Source organism: Syngnathus acus, chromosome 16 (assembly GCF_901709675.1).
Source record: "Syngnathus acus chromosome 16, fSynAcu1.2, whole genome shotgun sequence".
Lineage (NCBI taxonomy): Eukaryota > Metazoa > Chordata > Actinopteri > Syngnathiformes > Syngnathidae > Syngnathus > Syngnathus acus.
In genome coordinates this window covers 7,498,010-7,525,938 of record NC_051101.1, presented here as the reverse complement: position 1 = coordinate 7,525,938, position 27,929 = coordinate 7,498,010, and the positions used below count along the sequence as shown (strand labels likewise).

The 27,929-nt window shown below is 38.9% G+C and overlaps 1 protein-coding gene across 2 annotated transcripts; it reads right to left on the bottom strand.

The window, feature by feature from the left end:
• Nucleotides 1-204: 204 nt before the first annotated feature.
• ascc3 (activating signal cointegrator 1 complex subunit 3) lies at nt 205-27,585 on the bottom strand. Of its 2 annotated transcripts, none has more exons than XM_037273842.1 (42): nt 27,492-27,585; nt 27,117-27,245; nt 26,799-26,949; nt 25,870-26,441; nt 25,407-25,521; nt 24,406-24,607; nt 24,033-24,168; nt 23,225-23,350; nt 22,805-23,008; nt 21,950-22,090; nt 21,071-21,235; nt 20,720-20,896; nt 20,093-20,164; nt 19,831-19,965; nt 16,068-16,259; nt 15,463-15,687; nt 15,235-15,354; nt 14,950-15,114; nt 14,756-14,842; nt 14,384-14,560; nt 14,077-14,302; nt 13,612-13,766; nt 13,118-13,216; nt 12,609-12,777; nt 12,255-12,475; nt 11,884-11,969; nt 11,502-11,668; nt 11,046-11,191; nt 10,236-10,356; nt 9,892-10,034; nt 9,310-9,447; nt 8,980-9,100; nt 8,626-8,758; nt 8,162-8,287; nt 7,436-7,547; nt 7,226-7,360; nt 6,091-6,315; nt 4,610-4,761; nt 4,321-4,471; nt 2,684-2,890; nt 1,688-1,863; nt 205-1,258 (listed from the first exon to the last, which is right to left on the bottom strand). In XM_037273842.1, the coding sequence occupies exons 2-42, from the start codon at nt 27,204-27,206 to the stop codon at nt 1,135-1,137; spliced, it is 6,585 nt and encodes a 2,194-aa protein (XP_037129737.1). In that variant the 5' UTR covers nt 27,207-27,245; nt 27,492-27,585; the 3' UTR covers nt 205-1,134. The 2 variants fall into 2 exon arrangements, with proteins under 2 accessions (XP_037129737.1, XP_037129738.1); XM_037273843.1 differs by having other exon boundaries at nt 27,117-27,248; nt 27,492-27,581.
• Between the last annotated feature and the right edge of the window lie 344 nt (nt 27,586-27,929).

Sequence of the window (27,929 nt, the reverse complement as noted above, 5' to 3'; positions counted from 1 at the left end):
AATTAAGTGCATAAGGAAACCTAAAGAATGCAATTTTGTGATATCCTTATATTCATGGATTGGAGTGCTGTAGCACAATTTATGCAATTAACTTTATTGCAGCACTCATCCCATTTGTATACTAAACATTGTTGTGGAACAAAGAGGTTTTTGAAGAAAAATATTAAACCAACACACGCACATACGGAATAACCCCTGCACAAATTCACTCCGCAAATATATTTTTTAATTATCTGGTGTGACAATTTTTTGGTCTATTCACAAAAGAAACTTCACATAAAAAGTAAAGCAAAAAATGTCCCAAAATATGGAGCAGGCAGATCATTACAATGATCAGGATTCGCTGTAATTCCTTGACAGCAGTAAAATAAGGTAACATACATAAAGCACACTTTTCTAAAGTGACAGCAATCCATTATTGATTATTGTTCTAATGATTTTTAGAAGATTATTTGCTCATCCAGGTTTACACCATTCACTGACAAACATTTACCCCAATCGTTCAATTTTGAATTAACTGAGGATATTTCTGGGTTGTGGACATGGGCTGTCAACATGGTTTTGGGGAAAACTTTCTGGGGGCTGGCAAGTAGGTCAAAGCCCTATGAAACTCCCCCACACCAACACTCAGTATTCTCCTTCCCGTAATATAACAAAATTTTTCGTTTGGGTTTAGAATTAACCCAACATGTTTAAAGGTGCTATATGCATGAAATACTTTAACACCCATGGGTTAAGTACTCGTGGCTCTTCCTCACATGGGAGGAAAACAAGCCCTTCACACACTGATGGCACAGTAAAAGGAAAAGCTGGGTTTGCAGTGTCTTGCGTAAGGACACTTAAGCAGGACTGAGGTGGACCTGGTACCAACATCTCAACTACAACCTGAGACATGCCATCCCAGATTCTGTACACTATATACAGTCAGGTTTATATGAAATGTACAGAAGTGAGGACATTTTTTTTTTGTGTTCATTCCTGGCCACATGATCAGCAATCGAAAGTCATGGAGAAAACAATTGTTGGTCCAAAAAAAATAAAAATCACCAAAAGGTTCATGATACCGTGTTTCAGAGAATGTGCTGTGTTGGACTGCTGTTACGTGAGCCAACAGTAGCAAGTGTATCTTGTAATCTAGTCTGTGACCTCTGTGTTGACCTGGGCACTGATGCTGGCTGGTGTTACATTGAGGTGCATGTCATACTGCTGGTCCAGACCCAGGTAGCTGTCACTCATCAAGTAGACTGTGTAGATACATCTGAAAGTACAAGGCAAATGTTTGAACAGGAGTCATCTACATGACGGCAGATTATGAATGCATGACATTCGTAAATGTAGTTAACATTGACTCAAACTTTCAAACATGGGCCCATATGGTTTTATGGTGCCAACAGATACTAGTTAGCCTCCTAGGACACCATGAGGAGTCTGTTGGTCTGTTCTATAAATAGCTCGCCAGTGACACTGCGACTTACGACTGTGAAGAATTAAAACAGCTTGAACAATATTTAATTCCTATGGTGACTACTTTGTGTGTTGAAGTTAAAATAACTTAAAAGATAAATCAGCATCACAGACAGCACTTATTTCTCCAATTTCAGGTCATCAAACTCACATCGCAATTTGTGTACAATTAGAAGTCATCTTCATAAAGGCTTATAATAATTTTATGAGGATAGACCCTTACCTCCCAGTCTTCTCTGGTGTGTAAAAGGCCATAGACACTGTTGTGTGGTTGCGCACGTATCCGATTCGTTTGACTGCCAGCAACGCCTTTTGATCCACTTCCCCAATGACAAGAAACCAGCCCTCATCTTTCACTTTGGGGAATCTTGGAGCCTGAGCCTTATTGTCCTGCTTCCTCTGTTGAAACAAAGACAACTGTGACCATCTCTAGACCCCTTAAGTATAGATAGTAACGTAGATACGTACATACAATACAACACGACCAATATTGGGTCAGACAACCCTAAGCCAATGTTCCCAAAGTAGTTTTCTTTTTAATGTCTGGGACCATTCTTCTGTTCTAACACCCAAGTGCGCCAAAGTTTCAACTGATTTAAGGTGAATTTGAAGAATTTGGAGGCCGGCCTATTTTGTTTTTTACATTAAGATGTTCAAGAACAACTCAGGAATCAGCAAAGTTCAAGGAACTTCTGGTAAAGCGATGCCTCTGATGACGGTGAAGCAAGGTTTACAACGTCATATAGACTGAGAGGGTACTGACCACGAAAGAAGCCCGCACTCTGAAATCGACACCTTTAAGCTTTACTGAAATTTGCAGCTGCTCACATGGAGAAACCAAATGCCTTCTGGACAAAGGGTTTTATGGTCAGACAGGACAAAGAATCAAGTATTTTGGCACAAGGACAAGATGTATGTTTAGATGAGTCGAGCTACAAACCTCAGGACGGTGTCTTTGAAGCACTATGGTGGTAATATCATGCTACAGTGGTCCTAGTGCACTGCATATAGATAAATCTTTGAATTCACCTTAAATTACCAGCTAAACAGCTAACATGACTGTTTGTTCCAAATAAATAATTATCCCACATATCAAACAAAATTGATTTGTGAGTGTTGACCATAATTCCACAATCATTAAAAGGCCGATAGCAGGGAATTTCTTACCGCAGCTGATGGTTAGAGTATTATGTTAAAATATCCAATCAGCTATACTGACCCTCTGCTGGCCCTGGTTGATGCGTCTCAGTGACACTTGAAGAACATACTCCTGGTCAGCATGGACATCTAACCAGCTGCTTGCCTCCCTCAGGTTGCCTCCTGCAGCAGGCAGGTGGCGCTCTGTTTGTTGTTGGCTCTCCTCCCACCAGCCCTTGACACTTAACGTGACCTCCAGCACTGGAAGATGACTGAGGAAGGTCCACATCTGACCAAGAGGGGGGAAAAAAAAAATAGTTATGATTGCAGTGTTGATGCGTCTGAACTTGGGGTATGACCACCTTCACATTCTTTTCTCCATTAGTGGCAAACAAAATACCAGCAAACCAAACTGCAACATTTTGTTGACATAAAATACAATGAGAATGACAGCAAAACATTAGCCAGATAATCAAATGTCCAAAACACAAGACTGGCATCAATAATTCCCAAAAATAAGCTTTTTGGAAGAATAAGAATAAGCTTTTGTGAATACGGGGGCAATAAATATAAATGTGTTTTCATCCATAAACAAATAATGACAACTGTAACATAAAATGTGAAAAAAAAGTGCTGTGAATTCTTTCCAGTTGCACGGAACTTATATTCCCAATATTCTACCTGAATATAAAATATACAGTATAAGCTGACTGATAACTTGAATTCTGTTATTACGCATTTTAAAAAATATATATAATTCATATAAAAGTAATGCAACTGCTCAGAAAAGCGAATCATTTATTGTTATCTAACTAAAACTTGGTTAATTAAAATAAAAAACACTTATGAACATGCCTCCTTTGTGTTTAGAATTAAGTCCAAAGCTCAACACATCCAAGAAAGAAAGAGGTACTATATGTATGCATGTGCGTTGTGGGAGCTCGGGGAAGAAAACCTTTCCGATTCACCCGGCAAAGGCTATTTATGTGAGGATTACTCACTCTGAGCAAACCAGACAGGAACACTGCTGCACATCTAATTATTTAATTAGCGAGGCCACCATACTGTGGGAGGGCAGGGGGCCGATGAGGGGAGTAAAGGTGGGGAAGGATGAAAGCAGGCCCGCTGATTGGGTGAAGCGGCAGAGCCTGCTGTTGCGCCTGGTCACTCTCATTACAGCAGCAATTAGCACTTAGATTGGAGCAGTAAACCCTATCAGTGGAGCTGTAATTGAGGATCCTGGAGGTATTTGGGGTCACAATGGCAAGGCTGCTCATGGCATGTAATGGTGGTAATGGTGTGGATGAGTGTGCGAAGACTATAAAATTGCACGCCTGGTGTGATAACTACTGCTGTACTTATGAAAAAAGAGGTATTTAACACCCCCTAAAAACACTCAAGGCTTGAAATTCATCAACTAAAATGTATGGAACTTGCCACACTCACATTTTGGTACTTTGCAGTGCTAGCACACATGGATGGAAACTTACCTCATAGCTTGTTAGACTGTACAAGTGCAACAAGTTACAATTGAATCTGATGAAAAATGTTAAATGAAATTCTGACGGTTAAAGTTCAGCTGCTGTTCAATACACATTGGGTATGAAATCAAACATCTGATTGTGAACGCACATTTTGAGTGAATATTTTTAATTTATCTTATTGTTGGGGTAAAAATGGATACATTCTAAACTACTTTTGTATTTATTTATTTTTTACCTGGGTTACTTGATTTGAAGGGAACTCATGGCCGACCATTGCTGCAAAAATGCTTTCCTTTCCACTGCAGGTAGCAATCAACTCGGGAAGCCCTTCGATTGGTCCATTGTAGCATTCTACATTTCCTCTCCCCTTCCTGTTTGACCATTTCCTAAAATGTATGAAGCAGAATGTTCAACAGTACTGCACAAATGCATGGTAGTCACAACACCATGGGGCAGTTTTTAAAGACAAAAGGATGAATGGTCTTGACCTCATGAGTATGGTCGGTGCTGAATGTCATGCTTACCTGAACAAGTACAGGTCCTGCTGCTCCAAATGTGGCAGGGTCAGTAGAGAAGAATCATGCAGCCAGCGACCTTGCACAATCATCTGCACCAGGTTGCAGACACTTAAAGCTGAAACAAGCCAGCCTTCATTTGCTGCTACATCAAGCAAGGCCTGTGTAGACAAGATAGGAAAGGATCTAAAATATACGTATCAAGCTACTATTAACCTTTCTGAGCCCAGGCTAACGTTTTATTAAAAAAAAAAAAAAATCCACATTTGAGTGTGTCACACGCACACACAACATTTCTTGCAATGTATGCCCAAACCTACATGGAGACAGAGAAACAAATCCTCATATCTTTATTCACTACTCTGGCCAATTCCCCACAAGTATACAGCCTGTGAGTGTAATCCCGGACTCTGCTGGCTTATTACAGTCACACATTGAATCATTCACTAAATCCCCTTTGTAGCCACTCATCAACAGAATGCCGCCATTACCCCCAGATTCCTTGGCTCGACTACTGAGTAAAATATTGGAACTGCTCCAATATGTACAGGAATCAGCCACATTAAGTCCTGGCAGCACATTACCCCCCCGCTGTTTTCTACCCCATAATATTTCCTTCAACCTTATGTATTAACACATTTACATTTACACTAGTTATAGGCGGAAGTGAAAGATGCCTATGAGTGATGAAAAAACAATCGTGAAGCTGAAGATGGAAAATGCAGATTTAAGTAAGCAGAGAAGTAGCATCACATTTAATGATCAGGTTATTTGTTTGCCGCTTCCCTGTGAACCCGAACATGATTAGATGCCCGTCTTTGTTGGATTGACGACTCACCAAAACACAGTGGTGTTGTATGTTGTGTAGTATGTCATGTTGTAATCGTTCAATCAGAAACCTACAAAAATCCCCCATTTTCTTTTCATTCCCTCCACAATTTTACAAGATGTTTTAAAACAGACTACAGCAAAGTTTTAAATAGATTTTTTTTTTTAAGCATACCCAATAATGCAAAATACATTAAGCTCACCTGGAACCATGATGAGAACAAGTGGTAAAAAAAAATGGATGGAAATATACGCTATACTATGCAGTAGTATCCATCATCTACAGTAAGTCACTCTTTTGGTCATTTGGAGGCCTGTTGAGTTTAAGTGCTACGATCGAAATACAATCAACGCTGCTTTTATGGGAGCTGAAGTGTACTTGACAGTATGCACGTGCTTTTTTTCATCTCCAGGCCATTCAAATCACAATTTCAGTGAGCCCTAAATCAAAACGTGTAAAATGTTCCGTGATCTATAAGATTAACCTCCTGTACGACATGACATAAATTATGTATTTACAAGACAAGAGCAACATGATAACTTATGACAACTAAATATTATGTTGTCTGAGGTGAGTTAATTAATGCGTGTTATTGTGGATCTTGTCACACACTACTTTGAATCAGGCAGTCATCATCCATTGTGTGATTCTAACAACTCACCTGACAGATTCGGATAGCGTTGTCCAGAACGGTCTTGGTATCAGTTGCGTAGTCACTGCATGGTAACTGGGCATGGCTGAAGTGAGCCTGAAGCAGTAAGTGGGTTTTCGTATGGGCACTGTCATAGGAGTGGGGATTGACCTTCAGAGGGAGCTGTTGAGCCAGACTGCTGTTGAGTTGATCTTCATTGTGTCTCACAGGGAGCTCGGCATACTCCTCTGCTTCCTGTATCAAGCAGACATCAAACATGCTGTCATTTTTCAAGATTTAAGCAACCTCTTTTATTTAGTCCTATTTGGAGAATACCATGACATGACAGGCTCTGTCCTATAATCCGAAAGGCCTGCATTTATGTTTATTAAATCAAGTTTATGTATATGCTGGGAGTTGACGGGGAATATTTGTTAAAAACTAATTGGGGACATCCAATAGAAAACACAGCAGAAAATACACTTGTCACACAAGTAAATCTCACTCTTTGTGCCTATGCTGGCGTGTTTGCTCTTTTCCCCAGTAGTCTAGTTGTAAAGATGAGAATTCAATCCAGTTTAAGTTTGGCTAATATCGTCGCATCAACAGGCTGTGCTGGAGGCATTTGTCTCCGCTTGCCTTGCACGCCCCATCCCCCACTCCCAGGGCTGTTAATGCACCATCAATTACTGTTTAAAGTCATTGTCTAGAAATCAAGGAGCTGAAAAGGACCGTAGCCAAGTCAAGGCTGGTGGTGTGAGTGATGAAAAAAGGAACAATTGATGAATTATTTATTTTCAGTGTTGTGTCTCTATATGGTGCTCTGGGGAAATAAAAGGCCATTTAACATTGTTAAGTAAGCAACATAAACAGAAGTAACATTATCTCACTCCCCTTAGAATAAGAAAAATGGGATTGCAGCATTAAAGCAATGATTGCAACAAGAAAGTGCGACAGCTGAATCCTTTATAAGATGGTTTTTCACCGAGTAGTAAATGCTTGCGAACATAGTGAATTTTAAGTTTTTGGTAGCGGTTGCAAAGATTTTCGCAGACAGTTTTTTGACAGTTCCAAATGTCTTAATATTCTTTTGGGACCAGAAAGTATTCTGGTAAAATAGAGACAGACAAACAAATATTTCTACAATGGATGTGTGAATACTCACAGTCAGAATCGAAAGAATCTCATGAATGGGAAGTTCAGCCCTCAGTCTTTCTTTAAACAAGCGAATGGTCTGATGCTTCAGGTAGTAATATGACGCAATGCGACCATAAGTCAGAGGCTCAATTGCCCTGTCATCCTTGAGAAACAGAAATTTTAAAAGTCAAACAAGCAGAAAATGCACACATTTCAATACGTCAACAGAAGCACGCACCTCTTTTATTTCAATGCAGTAGGAGCACTCCAAGTCCCGTAGGTTCTTTTCTACCAGACTTGAGAGGTATTTGTTAATAGAATCATTGTCGATGTCTTCCAAGCTGTAATAACTGAACACAGACAATGCCATTTGAAGTTAGTTTTGGATATTACTTAAGTTATTCGTACATCCTTCCCTCATCTATGATAGGAAAAAAAGACTCCAGTAAGGAATGGAACCCTTTTCATGTGCGAAGGGTAATTTTACTACATAAAAAAAAAATCTGATACTATGTGGGCATGAAAAAAAAAAAACACGTCTGTATACACTTTACAGAAGAAAACAGCCATCTGAAAGGAAAATGACCAGTCATCCCAGAAAATGACTCCCAGATTACACTATCAAACTGTGTCGTAAATAGGTTCCATATTCGGCAGAGCAATTTGAGAATTACCACATGAGGCCTAGCAAAAGTACAGTATAATCAAAGACAATTTTCACTAGGTCATGATTGTGGTAGATACATCAAATAGAACACAAAATAATACCAGACACTATATTAAAAATACCAAATCTGATCATTATTTATGATTAAGCAGTTAACCTTGTGCCCCCTTTGAAAACTCTGTGTAATCATAAACCTACATGCATGAACAGACTTGCAATGATATAATCTTAATACATTAATAGTTCAGTTAGAGTTGGGCAACTGTTGCAAATGATATTTATGTATTACAAACTAACCTGGGGTTCATCACCAATCGCCTGAAAAAGTAAGTCCAGGTGATGTAGTCCATTGCATCTTGTTTGGACGAGACAGTCCCCGCGGCTATCTCTGCATTCAAATGGTCTGACAGCACACTGAGGAGGCTAAGGATACAAAAACCACTTAAGACGGATATAAATGTGTAGAGTATCTGAATCAAATTATCGGTCTCAAACTGTTCCATAAAGCCTGTGCATTAAATACCCGACATTATGTCTAAACTCAATTTGCTTACAGGCTACAGTAGTAGTCCAATTATAATACTGTACCACACCTAGATATAGATAACATTAACAAGTCTATTTGACATGGAAAAATGAATTAGGTAAAACAATAATTTCAGCCTCTTTTTCTTGAATTGAAGGAAATGCCAAGACTTACAGTTACTATACAATGATTTTTTAAATTTGTGTATGTCAAGAGAATTGTTTTCCACAGTCACCTGGATTCAACAGGGAAAGGCTCATAGAGAAATTTCTTGTAGAAATCTTTTTTGATGTCATGGACAAGAATGACTGCTTTGCCCTGGTCATCAAACTGAGGACGACCTGCTCGCCCCATCATCTGCAGAACATCTGCAGAGACACATCACATGGTGCAGAATGGAAGAGAAATGAATGGTCAGGATGGCCTATTTTTCACTCAGAAACTTTTTTTCTTCTTCTTGCTTTACATTCCATAAAACAATTGTCTTCCACAATTGGTGTCTACAGTATACTCTTCCTTGTGGCCTACAATTATCCACTTTTTATTCAGAAGGACTTAAAAACTTTATAACCTCGCAACGACTTTGTACCTGTGATGGGATAGTCCACATAGCGTCTGGTTTTTCCATCAAAGTATTCAGTTCCTTTGACGACCACCAGATGAGCAGGGAAGTTTACTCCCCAAGCAAGTGTGCTTGTGGCAATCAAAACCTGAGAAAACAGACAAGTAAGATCAGTTTACAATTCTTAAATACTGATAACCCAAAAATACTTAGCTCTGCAAGTACAACCTTCTAACCTTCTTCTGTGTCTCATTACAACTAAATACTGTCCCTCAGAGGCTTTCACCGAGCATTTTCTAGCAACTACATTACACTTGATTTTAAAAGTCAAGCCTGGTTAATGTAGCAAGATTGTACCTGGATCTTGCAGTTGACAAACAGCTCCTCCACAGTCTTTCTGTCTCGTTCATGCAGCCCAGCGTGATGCATCCCAATTCCAAATGCCAACGTTAGCTTCAAGTTAGAATCCCGCACTGTGCCAATGATGTCCTCAATCTACATTCAGCCCAAAACAAAGTCACAGAAGGAAGGGATTCAAATTCTATCTTGGGGTCTTTAACTACCCTGAGATGATTGTGGGCAAATTGCAAATCACTATCAACTTTGCTTTAAAAGTACTTGCACAAAATGAAGAGCAGGAATAAAAAGACACTAAATAACAGTGTTAGTAGCTCCACATGATCACAACACTTCCAAAAATCCCTAAAAATTGTAAGAACATTACTAAAACCTGAGATGGAGAACTGTGAACTGACTATTTTGCAATAAGACTGTACGTAGAAAAATGTGGAATTTTTTTTTAAATTGTGACATGGATACAAACTACCAATCTCCTAATGCATGTGCCTTCCGTGTTGCTGCAAATGACCCATGCATTTATGTATGAGCTCTGCTATTAGTGGTGAAATAAATGATCTGCTTAGTGGTAGTCGACAGTACTTCTCTCTCGTCCTGATGCAGCCACTGTTTGGGGTTGTCTTCCGTCGCTAGGTATGCAATGAGGTCCAGTGCTGTCAATCGGGTTTGACGTCGGGATGAGACAAAGATCAGCACTGGTTTGGCTGGAGAGTGACTACGTATTGCTTTGAAGAGAAGTATACAGAGTATGCTGAAGTTGACAATTAAGAAAAAGTAAATCAAAACATACTTTTTTGTATTGTATAGATATGATTTGAAGTGCGAAAGTAGTTCATTGCTGAAAAGTATGGATAAAAAGAATTCGGCTGCAAAATATCGTGTGTGTATGGGCTTCAGTATTCACACAATAGAGTAGTCAGATGTACCTTGGAAGGTGGGTTTGTTCATGGTGGCCATGCGGGGGCAGTAGTGCTGTCCTGGGAAACCGTGAATGTGAACCTCCAGCGGGACAGGGCGAACAGAAGGACGGAAGTTAAACAAACCCACCTGTCAAACAAAAGACAAGAAGGGTGTGGTGAAAAGCGAAAAGGGAAAAATGCATAAAGTATCATGTGAGCAGCTGGTATTACAAAGCCCCATCTGGTAGTAATGTGAGGTTTCTATCACTGTCATAGAGAAACCGAAGCACAAATTGCTGCTGGGCTGGTGCTATAAAATCTGAAAGCTTTATGGTGTTGATGGATTCTAATATGTTGTGGTGGTGCGCAACAGCATTGAGTCAGCACTGAAATCGAAGTGTGATTTAGGAAGCTGTTAGTATCATGTTTAGAATGTACCAATAAAAAACTGGAGCGTGAGCTACAAATCAGCCCACCCAGTATAGACAGCAAAATGTAAAGGGCAATATCCCCATCTTGTGGCTGGACTGAAAACTCAGCTCTATGCATTGACAAATTAGTTAGTACCCTCTGTTAATGAAAGAAAAACCTAAATTAGTCAAAGAAAAAATTTTAGATTAACATGGCATTACAGTACATCGAGATGGAAATCCGATTGGGAAAGAAAATCTGATGGACACATATATGTGCAGGAAGCAGTGCAACCAAGAGAAATGCTACGAAATTAAGAGAATAAACATTTGACAGTTAAATCACGTCATTTGATGGAAAATGATTTAGGTCTAGACCAGCAGAGAAGGCCTGTCTGTCCTGAGTATTTCACCACTGGTTTCTTACCTGTACAATTCCCAACCAGTCAGCAAGGTCTCGCGCATTAGCTAGCGCCGTGGAAAGACCGACAACCCGAACACTTTTGGAGGTATGGGAGGAGATGAAGTTGGTTCTTGACACAATGACTTCTAACACTGGACCTCTATCTTCCCCTGTAATTCCACAAAACGGTCTCCTTAGATTTGAATAGTCCATAGTAGGATGAGACTTGAGTTTTAACTAACAACATTTCAGATTCTTTTTTCCCACAGACAAAACACAACTCAATAAAATGCATGAAATGTGAATTTTATTTTTTTGCCAGCTACTATAACTGAAATCAAGTGTTTAAAAATAGTGATGAGTCCTGGCCCACTATTATTTGTAGATTTATTTTGAGAGCAATTTTTACATTTATATTTTATAAAATTAGTTATTATTAGTCATCATTTTTAACATCCTAAATACAAAGACCTTACATACCGAGCAGGTGGATTTCGTCAATGATCAGGATTGCTACTTTCTGAACGTAGCTTCTGTTTTGCCAGCTTCTGCTTACTCCATCCCACTTCTCTGGTGTGGTGACAATGAGGTCAGCCTGTGCTATAGCTCTCACATCTGGGGTCACATCACCTGTCAGTTCCACCACTCTACACATAGATGAAGAACACTTTAGAAGAACACCTCATACCTTAGATATAACTTGTACAACTTCAAGTGGCAATGCTCAAGATGTTTACCCCATCCAGCACTAGTCTACTGTAGGCCAAATTCATAAAGGAATATCCAGCACTAGTATACTGTAGGCCCAAATTCATAGTGGAATTTATAAATACATGTGTGAATTTCATCTTGACAAACTCACTTCTTCCCCAGTTTCTCTTCCATTCTGATTTTCCAGTCCTCAATTCTCTCTCTGACCAAAGCTTTAAGGGGGGCAATATACACCACCTGAAAGCACGGAAAAATAACATACGTTTCTGAATGGGTAAAATATTTAATTTTAGGGTTGCAACTAAAGACTAACATATTATTATTATTATTATTAGTTTATTTCATTTGGAGATATCAAAGCAATGACAATAATAAAAACTAACAAAATTAAAGCCTCCCCCAAAATATTCCGGTACATAGACATCTACATAAATAGAAAAATGGTATATGATAAATGGAAAATGGTATAAACAAAGGCCTTCACAAAAGTAAGACTGCTGGGTTAGAGTTGACATTTCTAACCTTAGCGCTTGGGTACTTGTTGAAGACTCTGAACATGGCAATCTCAGCAGCTATGGTCTTTCCAGAGCCCGTTGGTGCCCCCAACAGCACATTAGTATCAGTGTGATAGAGTGTGTGGAAAATCTGTGTCTGGATGGGGTTGAAATGAGTGAACTTGTACAAGCTTTCATACTCCGGGCATCCCAAAGCTTTCACTGGCAATGGCTGCAGGTCCAACAACTCTGTGAGGTAAATATAACATGGATTGGAAGATATATTCATGGAAAATAAAAAACATTCACACACAATTTCTAAAGAAATCACATTATCTAGTCGTTCTAGTCTGGTATTTTGGTTTTCTGTACGACGGAGTACCTGTGTGTGGAGGGTGTCGCTCAGGCAAGATAAGGTTTTGGAAATTGATGATGCAGATGGCTTCGGCACCAAGCCAACGGTCAGACACTGCCTTGATGTAGTACTGAGAGGGTAGCGGTTCAAAGATGGGAATGGTGAACACAATGTGCTGCGGTTCCCCCGTTACCACCTAAACAGAATAAGGAACACATACACAAATACTCTTAGAAAGACGCAATCATGATGCCAAGTTCAAATTTATTTTTGATACAATGGATTCGCAGAACCTTCAAATTATAAAGAAAGGATATTACATGTGGTTAGCTTAATAGCACAATTGCCCAAAAATATAATTGCAATATATTTAGTAGCAATTTACCAAGGGCAAATGTTTTACAATACAATACAAACAATATATGCAAAAAATATGCTGGACTATGAAATTTATATTGATTTTTTTATTGCTTATTTTTTAGTACTGTACTAGTAATAAAAACATGTACTATACTTTATGATGTCATCCAACCAACCTGCTTTTTCTGGAGGAGGAAGTACTCAGAGTGGTAGATGTGATCATTGATTGGGTCCTCCACCCACAACCACCAGGGCTCACCCACTGACCCATGTACCTGAACCATGAAAGAAATGAGAGAGATTGGATATTGGCATCGACAGTAATTGTCATACCTTTGAATGATGACCCAAAATGAATAGATAACTTGATGTCTCTGAGCATACAGTAACAAGAAAAGGTATGGGACCATATGGAATTAACTTGTTAAATTCTTCATAAAAAGGTCAGCAGATTGTAAGTTTAAGTATAGTACATACTTTTGTTTTTTGGTGGGGGGTATATTTTTGCCACCATTAATGAATTTGACCTCTCACCCCCAGTGTTTCCCAAACACAAATAAGTGATTTTACACAAGAAATATGTCACAGCACACCACCAAAGAATTGTTTCAATTTACTCAAAAACTAATAATAATTGCAAGAAATCATGGCCAAGAGCCACCATACCGACCTGATCATTCCAGCGGAAGTCAGGTGTGACAATGAGACGGACGCGCAGGACAGTTCGTGTGATTGGTTGAACGCTGGCCTCCATTGTGATTGAAGGGATCTGATGAACACACTGTTTCACTGTCAACCCGATGTTTACATGATGCAGCATGTGGCCTGGAAACAACACACCTGGTATTACACACTATAAAAAAAATATATATAACCAAAATTTCACATACAAATTTAAATGTTTTTGTCTCCATGTTTGATTCATATGTTGACATTATGACAGGGAATATTTTCAACTAGGGCTCATCAAAACCTAAACACAAACATTTTAAAAGTAAAAATGCATTGTAGCACGAGTGAAAACATGGTAACATAATTTATACTGGATTCATGGAACAAGAATTAAACAGAATACTTATGAGTGGTGGCCCTTGTGTGTCAAATGTCAAGTTCATAAACAGCCCTTTCTTCTTACCAATTTCATCCTTCCTCATATCCTTTAATTTATCAACTGTGAGATTCTTCTCCTCTAATCGAGTCAGAACAACGTGGCTCAAGTTGGAGAACTGACGAAGAGGGTGGGCAAAGCCCCAAAGCCGCTTGTCAATGACTTTGCAGAGTGTGAGCAATCGATAGGTCATGGCCGGCCAACGCTTTCTTAGAGCAATCTCAAACAATGCTCTGACAATTCGAGCAGCATTCTGGAAAGTGTCAAAAGTAGAAGAAAATCAGACAATTCTCATCAATTGTTTTAATAATAGTTTGAATAGTTTGTTTATTACCTGTGCAACATATGAGAGGTCTGAGATGAGGGAGAAGCTGTCAACATCTCCACGACTTATGTAAGTCTGCAACAGAATGTTAACCTTGCCGTAGCCATTTTCCACTCCACCTGTCGCGGGGAGCTCACAGTAGTTACACAGCATCTGCTCCAGCTCCTCCATCTCTTCTTCACGAACCTGCCAGCATGATTCCCAAACATGAGCACTTTGAACCAAAGCCACATGGCTTTTGAAATATAAACAAAGTCCAAAACAACATATTTGCAATTGTATAATGAACCATTTAGTTGTTTTCATTGTTTTGCCTACATTATGATTCCCCTTTGGTTTGTGGTGTGAACTTCTTTCTGAATCATAGACCTGGCAACTTACCTTAAGCTGTTCAAATTCCTCAGCTTTAGACACAATACTGAGGATGTCAGCTTCTGTTCGCTGAGAGTTGAAAAGTTCATTGAATGTCTTCATGGAGAAAGGGGAAAGAAATATAAAAAAACTCTTTGAATATCCTCGGCTATCACAATTCTTGAGAAATTGTTTCTGGCTGCTTTTCAGCTGTATTTCTCTACCTCTATAGTGTTGTATCTGATGTAGAAGTGGCTGGACGTCCTCCCCAAGTCAGTGGAGGCAAAGTAGCCAGTGCGCTCCTCAAAACGGATCATCCTGGCTTTGTCCAACTTTCTACCTGACTCTTCCACGAGCTCCTTTCTGTACAGCGCTAATGACGGATCCATCTGAAACACAAAATCCTAATCATGAGATACATATTGTATATATGATCTAAAAACACTAGAAAAAAACAATTGTGATTACATCTTGAAAAACGTCTGAAAGTTGGAATTGAGATCACAAACCTGCAAAGCCTTATAGTTGATACCATATGCAAGTGGATTAGCCCTCATGCGGACATAGAGGTAAGTGTAACTGAGCCACTTCACCGCCTCATCCACATTGGTGACCGTACCCAAAGCAATCTACAACAGCAGGAGTCAAAAGATCACTTTAATCATCAGTCTCTGTTGAATGTAGTATTATTGAATGACTACACGAAAACAACAAAGAGTGTTTTTCCAGAAACTGACCTCAGCATTGAGGTTGTCAGCCAGGCTGTCAAGAAATTGACTCTCAATGGGATTCTGCTGGGTGAGCAGAGTCAGGTAATGGCTGAGCTTTTCATGGGTGGTAATGATGGTGCCTTCCCCATACTTGTCAAACTGTGGCCGTCCTGCACGACCAAAGATTTGCATCACGTCTAGTATGCCAAGATCAACCAGGGTACCACGCTTGGCATCATAAATCTGTGTCCCCTGGAACCGCAAAGAGACAGGAACACATACAATTAAAAATGATCTGAACAAAGACATACATGAAAATAAGTATTGTCCTGAGTTAACTTGTGAATATGAGTGTGAATGCTCAACATGTGCCCTGCAATTGGCTGGTAAACAGTCTCTCACCCAAGTCACTAAGCTTCAGCTCACGTATGACCCAAGTGACAATTTGTTTGATCGAAAACGGGATAGATAGATTTCAAACACCAATTTTCAAATGCCAGGTTTTGTGAGTTGCAAGATGTTGAGATGATTTATTTTGAACAGGGGTGTGTAGACATTTTATATACCAACTGTAGGTTAAAAAAGATGCAAGTAAAAGGTAACCTAATGAAATAAAAAAATAAAAAAAGTACCTTAATTATAACAGCATGGGCTGGCAGGTTCACTCCCCAAGCCAAGGTGGCAGTACAGACAAGCACCTTGAGGTACCCTCTAGAGAACATATTCTCCATCAAATTGCGGTCAGCCCGCAGCATGCCTGCATGGTGGATCCCAAAACCATCTGGAAACATCTCCTTCATTTGTTTGTTTCTGGAGCGCAGGATCTAAAATTTCAGGCAAAAGAGACTGGTTAAAAGAAATCAAGTCACTCATACACACATGCGCGCACACACGCAGATTGAAATGTATCTATGATTGACAGGTGGATTGTGACCTGGTTGTGCTCGATGGGAGTTCTCATTATAGGGCTTTATCTCATTCGGCGGGCATCTAAATGAAGGTTAAAGCACACCAGGCTACTGCACAGTAAAGATGGGCCATAACATGCCAGGAGTTAAGCTGAGAGTTCGTGTTAAATCAAAGGTATGGACGAGATGTGTATGTCATTTTGCTTTCCAGAAATCTAAAGGTCTAAGTAAATAATTTCTTTCATAGTTTTTAATTTTCAAGTTGTATCGGTGGCAGAACAAATTGATGAGTGGTAATAATATGAGTGGCAAAGGGTATTACGGAAGTACGGAACATACAATTCAGGATTAAAAAGAGAAATTATAGCACTTAAAGTTGGACATACAAAAGAGCTGAGAAAAATTAGATTTTTGCACTAAGGAAACAATTAGATTCCTCAAGTTCAAACCAGCAATCCAATACATATATGGAAGTTGTTGATGCAGCTACAATAAACAATGCAAACAGCACCTGAGGAAGGAAACGCAGCTTCCCAACACACACTAAGATCATTCAGAGGAAGTCGTAACCAGAATGATGAGCAATGATGGTGTTTGTCACAGGTTAGTTAAATTTGTGCTTCAGCGACTGCAATCTATTACAACAGCCTGGGGTGGTATACGAAAGTATTAGTGGGGCAGTGTTGTAGCGTTTGTTTGTTGGTTTTCCATCATGATTCCACTTTTTTTCCTCATCTGGGTCATTCCGTAAGAGGAAAGGAAGGCAATTGAAATGCTGCAGCAGAGGCTTTGCTTTGATGTGTCTGTGTGTTACAAACTTGATTCGAGGCCCTAATCTGAGGTGAGTCAGCGCTGATGTCTGCTGTGCCATAGCTACATCTGAGATGGCAGTGACCTAAGCTCCTCATCAGATCCCATTAGGCTCTGCCACTTGCTGATGCTGCTGCTGCAAAGCTCACTCTGTCCACAGATAACTAGCTGCCAACTCTGTTCATTGTTGATCTTGCTTGCGAACGTGCAGAGAATCTCAGCGTACCTTGGAGGTTTATTTACCAGTTGAAAATGAAAACTACAGCATTATTTTTAAATTGAAATGAAAGCAATTTGAAGATTTGTGATTTCTTCAATTGCATAGGAAGAAACTTGTTGAAAAAATTGGCCTCAGTATGAGGTTAAAAACTTGCTGTTTTATGACAGGTAAGGAGCCTTTTAACATGTCTGTAACGTGATTATGAATTATAATTTATTTGAACCATACATCCAACAACTAGATGCAAATGTACTATTCTGCACTGCAAAACTATTCTATCATTATTTTTGCAGTGGGTGGGATTCTAATTTGAATATTATTTTATCCATACCAACAGAATCATTCATTTTTCTTTGCGCCGTGGCTCATTGCTGTTGATCAATGTACCACGACGCTGTTTTGAGCATGGTGACAGGTTGTCATAAATCTGACACGAAGCGTGGACAGGTGTTGGACTAGTTTCTTAAAAATAGCAGCAAATGAAAGCAAACGCATATTAATGAGGTGTGTGTGTTGCTGATGTGAAATCCCCGGGGGCTCCATAATCAGATGCAGTCTGTCTTCATTGGAAACAAAGTTAAGCTGAGCATTTGAATAATATGCAGGGTCTTTGATAATACAGACCTCCCTCAACAAGGAAAGACAATGTATATCAAATGATATATGACACAATGAAGGTCCTTTGCCTTTGTCATTACTTATTTTTTACAATTTTTTGTGCATACTTCTTTGAAGGCATTCACAATGTACAGTATCTCCTTGGAAGCTTGAAACCTCTCTCTTCTATTCGAGACTTCAAAATTGCGACAGGGTTACAAAACAGTTATGTATTGTAAATACCCTGTAGGGCCACTAGATGTCTCTTAAACTCTACAGTAATCTTGGGTGGCTTAACCACTGCAAGGTAAACAAAGAAGGGCCAACTTGAGAAGGCAGAAGCTTGATTAGCAACACAGGCAAAAAGTCAAGCAGGCTCATGCAGACAGCAATTCTGGATTGAATCATGGTATCTACCGAAATTATTTCAATGTACTAACAAGAGGACAACAGTAAGCACAGCAAAATGCAAATAACAGAAAATAAAAATATAATATAAAGTCAGGGAAATATTAAATTGCGCTGTATCACAATTCTATGGTCATTACATTTTAAATGGCTTAAAAAAACGACATTGATTTTTTTATTAATTTGGCAAATACATGCAACTGCAAATGCATCCGTCCAATATCCGAACGGCTTTATCCTCACAAGGGTCACCGGTGTTCTGGAGCATTACTCAACTTTGCCAGTCTCGTTTGGGCCTACACCAGCTTTTTTGGAACGTGCTACATACGTCAAATCCAAAATGAGAAAATATTTGCACATAAGCAATAACTGTTATCAGTTTGTTGTCTTTGTAGTGTATTCAATTAAATATAGGTTGAAAAGACAAATAGCAAAATGCACGTGTGCAACTAAGTTAATTCTCTATAATGCATTATATGAAGTGTTAACAGATACATTACTTGCCACAATTGGGTAGAATTACCAGAATGTTCTGTCTAAAGTTCACCAAACATTTTATTCAACAGTAATTGCTTTTTGAAGTTGTGGTAAAAGATGCACACTCCCATGATAAAACCAATTAAATAACATTGGAAGAGAAAAAATAGAAAAGTTGTTTAGACTTCTGTCTTTTAAGCAAGATAAATATTCATTTAGATGGCTTGCCTTAGAGGTGCTTTAATTCTCTGCATATGCATATTAGGGATTAGCACACCTATAAATATTAATGCAGGGCAATTTTCAGAGAGCAAATAAGCGGTGCATTATCTCGGTGTGGGCTTTAAGTGGAATCACCCTGATGCCCCTTGCTTCACAAGCGCACAAGTGCTCGACCGACAAATGCTCAAAGTAAAATTAATGGAGTGGATAATACTTATTGCGCTGAGCTTGGGTTGAGGAAATGTAAACTCGGTGCATTCTATGAGCACATATTTCAGGCACCGTTGAGACAATTGCTTTTGAAAATCTGCTTCAAAGACTAATCAGGCGACGAGGCACCATTTTTAGTCGCCCGGCATAATCTCCTGTCTCTATTTCCAGCTTTGGAAAGCAAGAAAAGTGATCTGATTTGTATACATATCCCTTTTAAATAGAGAGGAGATTAGAGACACATCAATCATGGCTCAGCCCGAGGGAATGAAGGAAAAGGGTTACTAAATTTATCACACTGGCTTCTGCTGCAAGTGATTTAAATATGGGAATTTCAGCTCGGTTGACCGTCCTCTGTGGGAGAATAGAGCTCCACCTCGGCGTACTCTCACAGTGCTATAACTATTAATTACCCTTCCTTTCTCCATTGCATGCACACATGGACACACACAAACATTGGCAGGTGCACATCCACACTCACAATTTCGGTATAGCTACAACAGACACAGATTATACTGTATGTAATGCTGATTTGCTTTGTACCTGTTTTTCACACTGGCCGTAGTCTGGACCGTGGTCTGGTTGAAAGATACACGATTCTCCATGATTCTTAGCCATCTCGATTAGCGCCATGGCTGTCCTCACTGTGGCGTTACGAGCATGGACGAACACCATTACCTGAAGCGATAGATTATCATTTTATCATTCTTCTTCTTATTGTTATCATCATCATTCTAATTATCATTACACATATCAAAATGTAAGTCAATATATGCATCATAAATGAAAAGGGTGGAGAAATTACCTGATGACCAGCCTTGACTTGTTCTACAACTTTGTTATAGCAAACCTCCTCCATGTCATGCATTTGCTGGAGCTAGGCAGAATAGAAAATTTGTTAATTTAATTCACCAAGTCATGTCATGTTTTTATTCATATAAAATTATTATACTGTTTGAGGAGTCAAAAGACACAGCACGTTATTTCACAGCAAAATCTGGTGTCAATTGCGAATCATGGATTGTTGTAATATCCAACAGCTCACAACTCAGCCACTATTTAGAATTATATCCTCTCAAGGGATAATGCAATAGAAATGCAACTTGGATGTAAAGTGCTTTGGAGTAGTCACTTTATTGCTTGTACAGCAATATAAATTTACTATCCACCGGAAATTACTCAACCTAGCCATTATTGTCAAAACAACTGGCACAACTATATACCTCATGTTACGTATACATGTCATTCATCTAAGCAAAGTCACCTAACCTGGTCACCATGTTCATGTTTTTTACTAAGGTTGATATAAAAAAAAAAAAAAAAAGCTGTTCGATTTGTTCAACAAGACGTCATTGCAAAGGTTTGCGGACGAGATTTATAATCCGTGATGGTCGTGATTGCCTTCCACAGAGTGTGATCAGTGTTCTTTTACCTTGTTAGTAGTTTTGATGCCAACAAAGGTCTGTCCAAGCGGCACCGGTCTGAAACGACTATCGAAGAAGAAGAGGCCAATATATGGGTTGACGTGCAAGAAGGTGGCCACATCTAGATAGTTGGGAAGAGTGGCTGATAATCCCAGAATCCTAATCATACTCTGGGTGGACTCCACCTGATAGGCAAAAATAAATAAATATATAATTCTATAGAGTTTCCATGGTCAATGAGCAATGCAGTAAACATAAACTGCTTGATAAACTTGTTTACAAAATAAGCTCATTTTCAGCTGACAATGCAGGATTCGGAAACATTTCAGGGAAAACTGATTAGTGATATCCTCCTATACCTGTCTGATGGTCCGGGCCACAAGGCTTTCCAGCACTGGTCCTCGATCTTCATGAAGAAGGTGAACTTCATCCAAGATTAAGAGACGTACGATTTGGGAGAGAGCAATGTCTCCAACACTCTTTCTTGTCACAACATCCCACTTTTCTGGGGTGGTCACTAACATCTGGAGACAGAAAAGAAAACATCTTCCATGACAGATATTCATTTACAAATAAAATATCGATTGTTTGTTGACGATGATCAATCTTTTATAATTGCTGTTGTAAATTACGCCTAATGACGAGAGCTCGATTCTGCTCGATCGTCCAAATTACTAAGTGGTGAGACAACGTCTGAAAAACAAACCATTTTGACATTTTCAAGTCAGTTTATTTGTCAAAAACCGAATTACAAAAAGCTGGCTTTCGAACAAGGGTGTGTGGACATTTTATAACCTTGTGGAATTCAATTGACTTTATCAAATCTCCTGAATGACTTCATTCTAGGACATCACTCAAAATAAAGTACTCGAGGAAAGGAATATAAAACTTACAAATGGTAGCAGGAAGGGACCCGTAGAAGATTCATTTATTTTTGATAATCTCACATTTATTTTTGATAAATGGTATTCGGAGTCATTAACCAGTAACATATGTGCAAACTTTGTAAGCCTCCACGCATGATAGGCTATCTTGAAATTATAGTTAAAATTGTTCTAGTTCAAGATGTGACGAAATATCACTGTGGCTCAAACAGGACCACACATTATTAAGAGTGCAAAATACACACTGTTTAGGATATATTGGCATTTGCAGATGTTTTTGTCAAAGAACAAAACCACTCCATGGTCCCTGGGAACATACTGTATATGTGTTTTTACCGTTTACGTAGTGGGTACCTGTGTTCGTAGAATCTCCCCTTTGGTTAGCTGCATGTCACCAGTAAGTTCTTTGACAGTGATGCCCAGTGGCTCCAATCGTTTACTGAAGTAGTTCGTCATCTCAGCTGCCAAAGCTTTCATTGGAGCAACGTACACTATCTGGAGATACAAAAATAAGTCGACTGTGTGACAGATTAAAGGAGAAATGTAGACGCCAAAGTAGGGTAAATTGAACAGTGGATAACTGAAGATGAAGGAAGGGGTAGAGAGTGATAAGGGCTAATGGACAGGAAAGAGGAGCTTGTAAAATGCTGGTGATAAACTTCCATAGAAAAATTGAAAAAAAAAAAACAGTTACTGAAATAAAGTACAGTTGTGAAGTTTGTCTTTTTGTAGGTGAACCAATGTGTGAACACTACTGAGAACAAAGTCTCTATGCGTCTGAATTATTTAGTCGATGCTCAGTTTGACACCATGGATTAAAAAGACACACAGATACCTTTTGAGTGGGCTGCCGTATTTCAACACATCGTTGTCTATAAGAAGTGCATTTGTGTGTCATACTTCATGATTAAGAAATAGCCATGCACATGAAGTGTGCTTGTAATTGCTTCTTGATCCAGTTGTGAAGCGCACACTGTTTGTGCAGAAGATACTTTGGTGCTGGTCAGATCTTAGCAGGGGTATTCTAGTTTGCAGCATAGAGCATGAGGCATCACCGTCACTATATTAGCACTGGGCACATTATAATAACCCTAAATAACACCAAAACTCTTTCATGATCTGACACTATTTTCCAATATTACAACAAAGGTTCTGTTTGTTTTACCATTTTGCTCACAGTTTTGAGCCCTGCTTATAATCCTACTGTACCTTGAATTCATCTTTTTTGATGACACCACCAGGTTGTATGTGTTGCCGAATCTCGTGAAGGACAGTCAGCATTGCAATGTTGGTCTTGCCAGCACCAGTTGGGGCGCAGATTAGAAGGTTTTCGTTCGTGTTGTAGGCTGTCTCAAACACCAATGATTGGATCCTGTTAAGACGCTTCATTCCTTTGAATACTAGTTGTCCAATCTGTATTAAATGGTGTGCGTGCACACACATACACACACAGAGATGATAAAAATGTGAGACAAAAACTAATGCAGCATTTTTGTACAAATAATTAAGATTAAAACCAAAATAGCTGTCAAAAACAACATGACAAGAACACAGAGACTCTCAAATGAATAACACCCGAAGAAAGTGAATGGACAAAGTCAAACTACAATGCACACCATGTTATCTTACCTCATCCAGTTCAGAGATGTATATGGGTTTCTCTTCAAAACCAATAGGCATTGGTTCATTGGGTGGAATTTCCACCTCTTCATACATTTTAGTATTATCTCTGCGGATTCTCTCAGGAAGCAGCATCTGTTTACAAACAACATAAGAAGAGAGTGAAATAAATGATAGGATTTTGTATTAATATGTCCCAGAGGTCCCATTTATCAATATGTTCCTTATTGTTTATTAGAGTACAATGATCATAAACAATGTTAAAATAATATACCCCTGACAGTCAACATTTTAGGGCCACTATATTTGATACAGCTATTGCATTGTATATCATTCTATGCAAGTTGTCATAAAGTGAGGCTGCACAATGTACAGTATATTTCCATGAAAAATCTATATTTTATAACAATCTGATACAAAAAAATATACCGCAACCAATAGAAAGGAATTACAAAGTTTGAAAAATACTTCAATTCTGTCGCCGTCTATTTGATGACGCACTAATACTAATTGTGACACAATGTGGATATTTTGATCAACCATCTTATAACATACGTACATAAAAACATTTTTATCACAGAAAATCTATCAAAAAATGTAGCTCCTTTGTTTGTAAACAACTTTGTGAACAGGGGCATTGGTGGACATAAGAATTAATTATTTATTCATTTTTTTAATTTATTCATTCATTTGTTGATTTAATTAATTAATATAATCCCTCTGAATCGCAGTGTGTTACATGCAGGTCTGGAATTAATACCAAACTGTACTTTGCTGTACAATAAAATGTTCAAAAAATATTCATAAAAGGGCTTACCCTGGCTCCTCCAATAAAGGCAGGTGCCTTTGTGGCCTCCGCATAGCTGTCATAGACATTTGGGTATTTAATGCGTTCATACACTCTTTCTCTAGTAAGTACAGGTTCCTGACGAGCAGTCAGCAGAGCGTGCTCCCTGTGTGAAAGATATTTAATTATTACGTACAAATGTAAAAAAATAAAGAAAACAGTTAAGCAGTTTCTTAATGAACTGGCTTATCGGGGTGAGGAGCAAAGAATAACACGACAACATCTGCAGTTTTTTTCTAAAAATGCTGTAGCTTGTCAGATATAACAAGACCTCATGTAGAGTAAAGGACAAAGAAAAGAGGAAAGAAAGGAGACCAACAAAAAGACGAGCGATCAGATATACCGCTGGGCTCTCATCTCTTTTGGGTCAAAGTTCACGAAAGCGTCTGCGCCTTCCACATCATCAGTTCCTTTTCCCTTCTTCCTCTCTTTTTTCTCCTCCCTGCGGAATATCTTCATCAACTGTCTTTCCTGTTCGGATTGAATGGTCACCTGACAGCCAAAGGTGGGCCTTGTAACTTCATCACTGACTTTACGGAGAGAATCTGGAAGGGAGGGAAATAATAAGGTTACAAGGTTGGTTTTCAAATGATGTTAGTCCGTGTAAAGGCAGGATAAATATATTTTGTAAATGTGACACCACAGAGAAGAGTATTATTCACAACACTGCCAAATTTGAATGATTATAAAAATGCATTGTGCAAAATGAGGTTTTACAATCATCAACTGTTGTTTCCACTCTCATACACAGAATGAAATGAAAACATGCCCGGATCAGCTTTCAAGTGTCAATCAAAAACTAGTGATAGACCAAATATCAGCCGGGCTGATCAGCGCTGAATGGTCACATAAAAAAGAATGCTGGATTGGCGATCAAGCATTTAAAGTAAGAAAAATCTAAATGATTAATAAGTAGAAACAAATGATCACGCAAGGCACAAGCGGCATAGAAGGTGTTAAAGTTCCCTGTCGCAGTCTATCTGTTTAAAGCTCAACAACTCAATAAGAGTCCGATTTGCTCCTGAAAACAGATGAGCTGTGATGATTGCATTGCAGCCTGTGCTGATTGAAATGAATGATTTCGACTTGATCTTATCTAGAGATTCAACCTGCTGTTTCCATCTTGCTGCTACCCAGATTCTAACACGAGTGTCCCACACACATTTGCTCCATTACTTTTTCTGTATTCCCCCTTCCTCAATTTGTTGGATACTATGCTATTAATAAGAACTCCATCCATCCATCCATCCATCCATCCATCCATCCATCCATCCATCCATCCATCCATCCATCCATCCATCCATCCATCCATATTATAAAACATGGAAAAAATGTGTGAATTACCTGACTGTGGCTGGGAAAGTGGAGGGATGTTCAGCAGGGTGTCAACAATAATGATTCTCTGCTGCAGAAGTGTGGAGATCATTTCAAGACCTTCTGGGCCAAGTAACTCAAATAACTAGACAGAAGAGGAAAGAAAGGGACAAATGAGTTGCTGTAGGCTAAAAATTCAAACAGACATTCATGCTAACTACAGCAAGAATACACAAATGCACCTATCTAGACGAGTGTTTCACAAAAGCAACAGCGTGGGTCACCAAAATCGGAATTGGTATCGACCGACAGCACTCATTGATGATCAGAATCAGCAGCATAGAACCGTGATCAGATACAGATACAGATCATTATTAATAAATAAATGCATTCTGCTTTGTGGTGCTAAGAAACAAACAACCCTAACTCTAAGTGACCCAAATATAAAGATATTTCCTTCTATTTTAAATGGAATTTTTGACAAAACACTTACCTCATTCTGCAGCTCATCATTGCTTTTGTGGGAGGCAAGCATCTCAAATAGAGACGTGCACAGATCCTCTGGGCTAGATGATATAATATTTCCCTGACTCAAATATTTATCCACTTCTGACCGGAGGATAGTTTCATTCGCCAAAGATCTTTCTGTGGGGTGTATTTCTCCCTCGTTGACAACATTCATCCTACTTTGTTGATTGTTTAGGAAGTTGGTAAAGTCCAAGCTCATGCTCAGATCTTTAACGCCAAAGCAGGGCAGTTCTTCCAGCGGTTCCAGCATAAAGCACTCCTGGGAGAAGGCGACATTGTGTCCAAAAGAAGACCCTTGTTGAGGTTTGCGTTTGGAGCAATACGGCTGGATAAATTCGTCAATTCTAGAATCTCTAAGTAAATCCACCAGCCGTGCCACACAAGAAAAAGAAACTTCTGCAGCAGAAGAGGGAAAAGGGCCAAACATCTGCTTAATGCCCCGAGTCTCCTCTGTGCCCACATGGTCTTTGTTGTGGAATGTTTCAAGTAGAAAGACAGCAGCATGCTCAATTGCCTCTTGACCATTTTCGCTCCCCACTGTAAATCAGACAAAAAATAAGGAATGACAGCACACAAAATATTGCTCCAATTTCTATTCTGACTCACATTTCCTGGTATTTCTGCTTCCTGAAAAAAGGTTTTAGGGATGTGGTAACATGATTACAACTTTTTTTTCCATTCTAACTAATTCATCACAATTACCAGAGCCTCAATTTACAAGTTCATCACTTGGTAGATATATATATATAGATTTTTTTTTACTTTATGTTATGAGAGGTGTTTGTCCAAATGTACTTCAGACACTCCACCACTTGAATGAAGTCCAAATCCACTTAACATTTTTCAACAAGTAGTTATTTTGTTTGCGTGTGTGCAGACAGCAGACTGTGTTACCTATCTGTTTGGCTGCAGCAAGAAGGTTCTTTAATTCCTGATGGACAGCTTGTCGCTTCATTTTATCCTGATGATCAGTGCAGAAGTGGAAAATCTTCTGCCACGTCAGCCCTTCTTTTGCAAATAGCTCCTGTCTCTTCAAACGTTTGGTCTAAATAAAACACCAATCAATAAATTAATATAATAAGTTCAATATGATCATATAATTTCTAGATGCATGTTACACCAATGACAATCATTATTATGGTATACCCAACAGACTATTCGCTCAATGAGCTATATAGGCTTTAAGAGAATAGGTTTTAATTTACAATTTACCTTGAGATCGCAGAGTTTCTCATTAAAATCCTCCTTCCTGGTGACATTAGAAAAGGAGCGTAGAGCTCCTGTCAGCCGCGGAGGAGACATCCTTTGCACACCTTTTCCAAATGCCGCTGCACAATATCTCTGCTAGACAAAATTAAGATGCAAAAAGCAAAACGTAAATCATTTTAATAGTGACGATCCACCAAAACAACGAATGTGTATTTGTCAGGTGTGCGTCACTAGTCCCAAAAACTTTGACACAAGCTAATGTTAGCATGAGTCAGATGTGTCATTTCTTCGTTTGTACTAGTTAAAGCCATGTTAGATGCGTTTAGCGTTCATAACCATGTCATGACAAAAGAGTAGGACAGCAGATCGAAAACTCACATTTTCGTATACGTTGCAGAACACCTGATCACAACTCTCGTCTGCCAGGAACAAGCACTGACCCGGCAGGCAGGCATGTGTCAACAAAAGTTCCACCGCAAGATGCATTGTGGGTGAGGTAGTTTTTCATGAGATCGACTTGTAATAGGAGCGAATGAATAAGACTACATTACCCAAACACCTAAATACAACATCTCACGAGGTTCAATCTTATGCCAGTGGAAAAAAAAAAAAGCTTTTTTTTTTGTTTTACACAAGTAAATCAACAGAGAAAACCAGTCCAGCATTTCTGTATTTAAGGATAATAATAGCATGAACTCTAATAATTGGATTATTTTGAAATATGTTATCTCAGTTTGCAGTAAAAATAGATTATCCAAACAGTTTATGGTCAATTACTTAGCTAAGATTTTCTTGTGCAGAAAATAATCTCTTATG

Coding starts and splice junctions, on each gene's coding strand:
- ascc3 (XM_037273842.1), bottom strand. CDS start 27,206: ATGTCTCCTCCGCGGCTGACAGGAGCTCTACGCTCCTTTTCTAATGTC. Junction 13,767..14,076: donor TATGAGGAAGGATGAAATTG/GTAAGAAGAAAG, acceptor TGTTGTTTCCAG/GCCACATGCTGCATCATGTA. Junction 10,357..11,045: donor ACTGGTTGGGAATTGTACAG/GTAAGAAACCAG, acceptor TTTGTTTGACAG/GTGGGTTTGTTTAACTTCCG.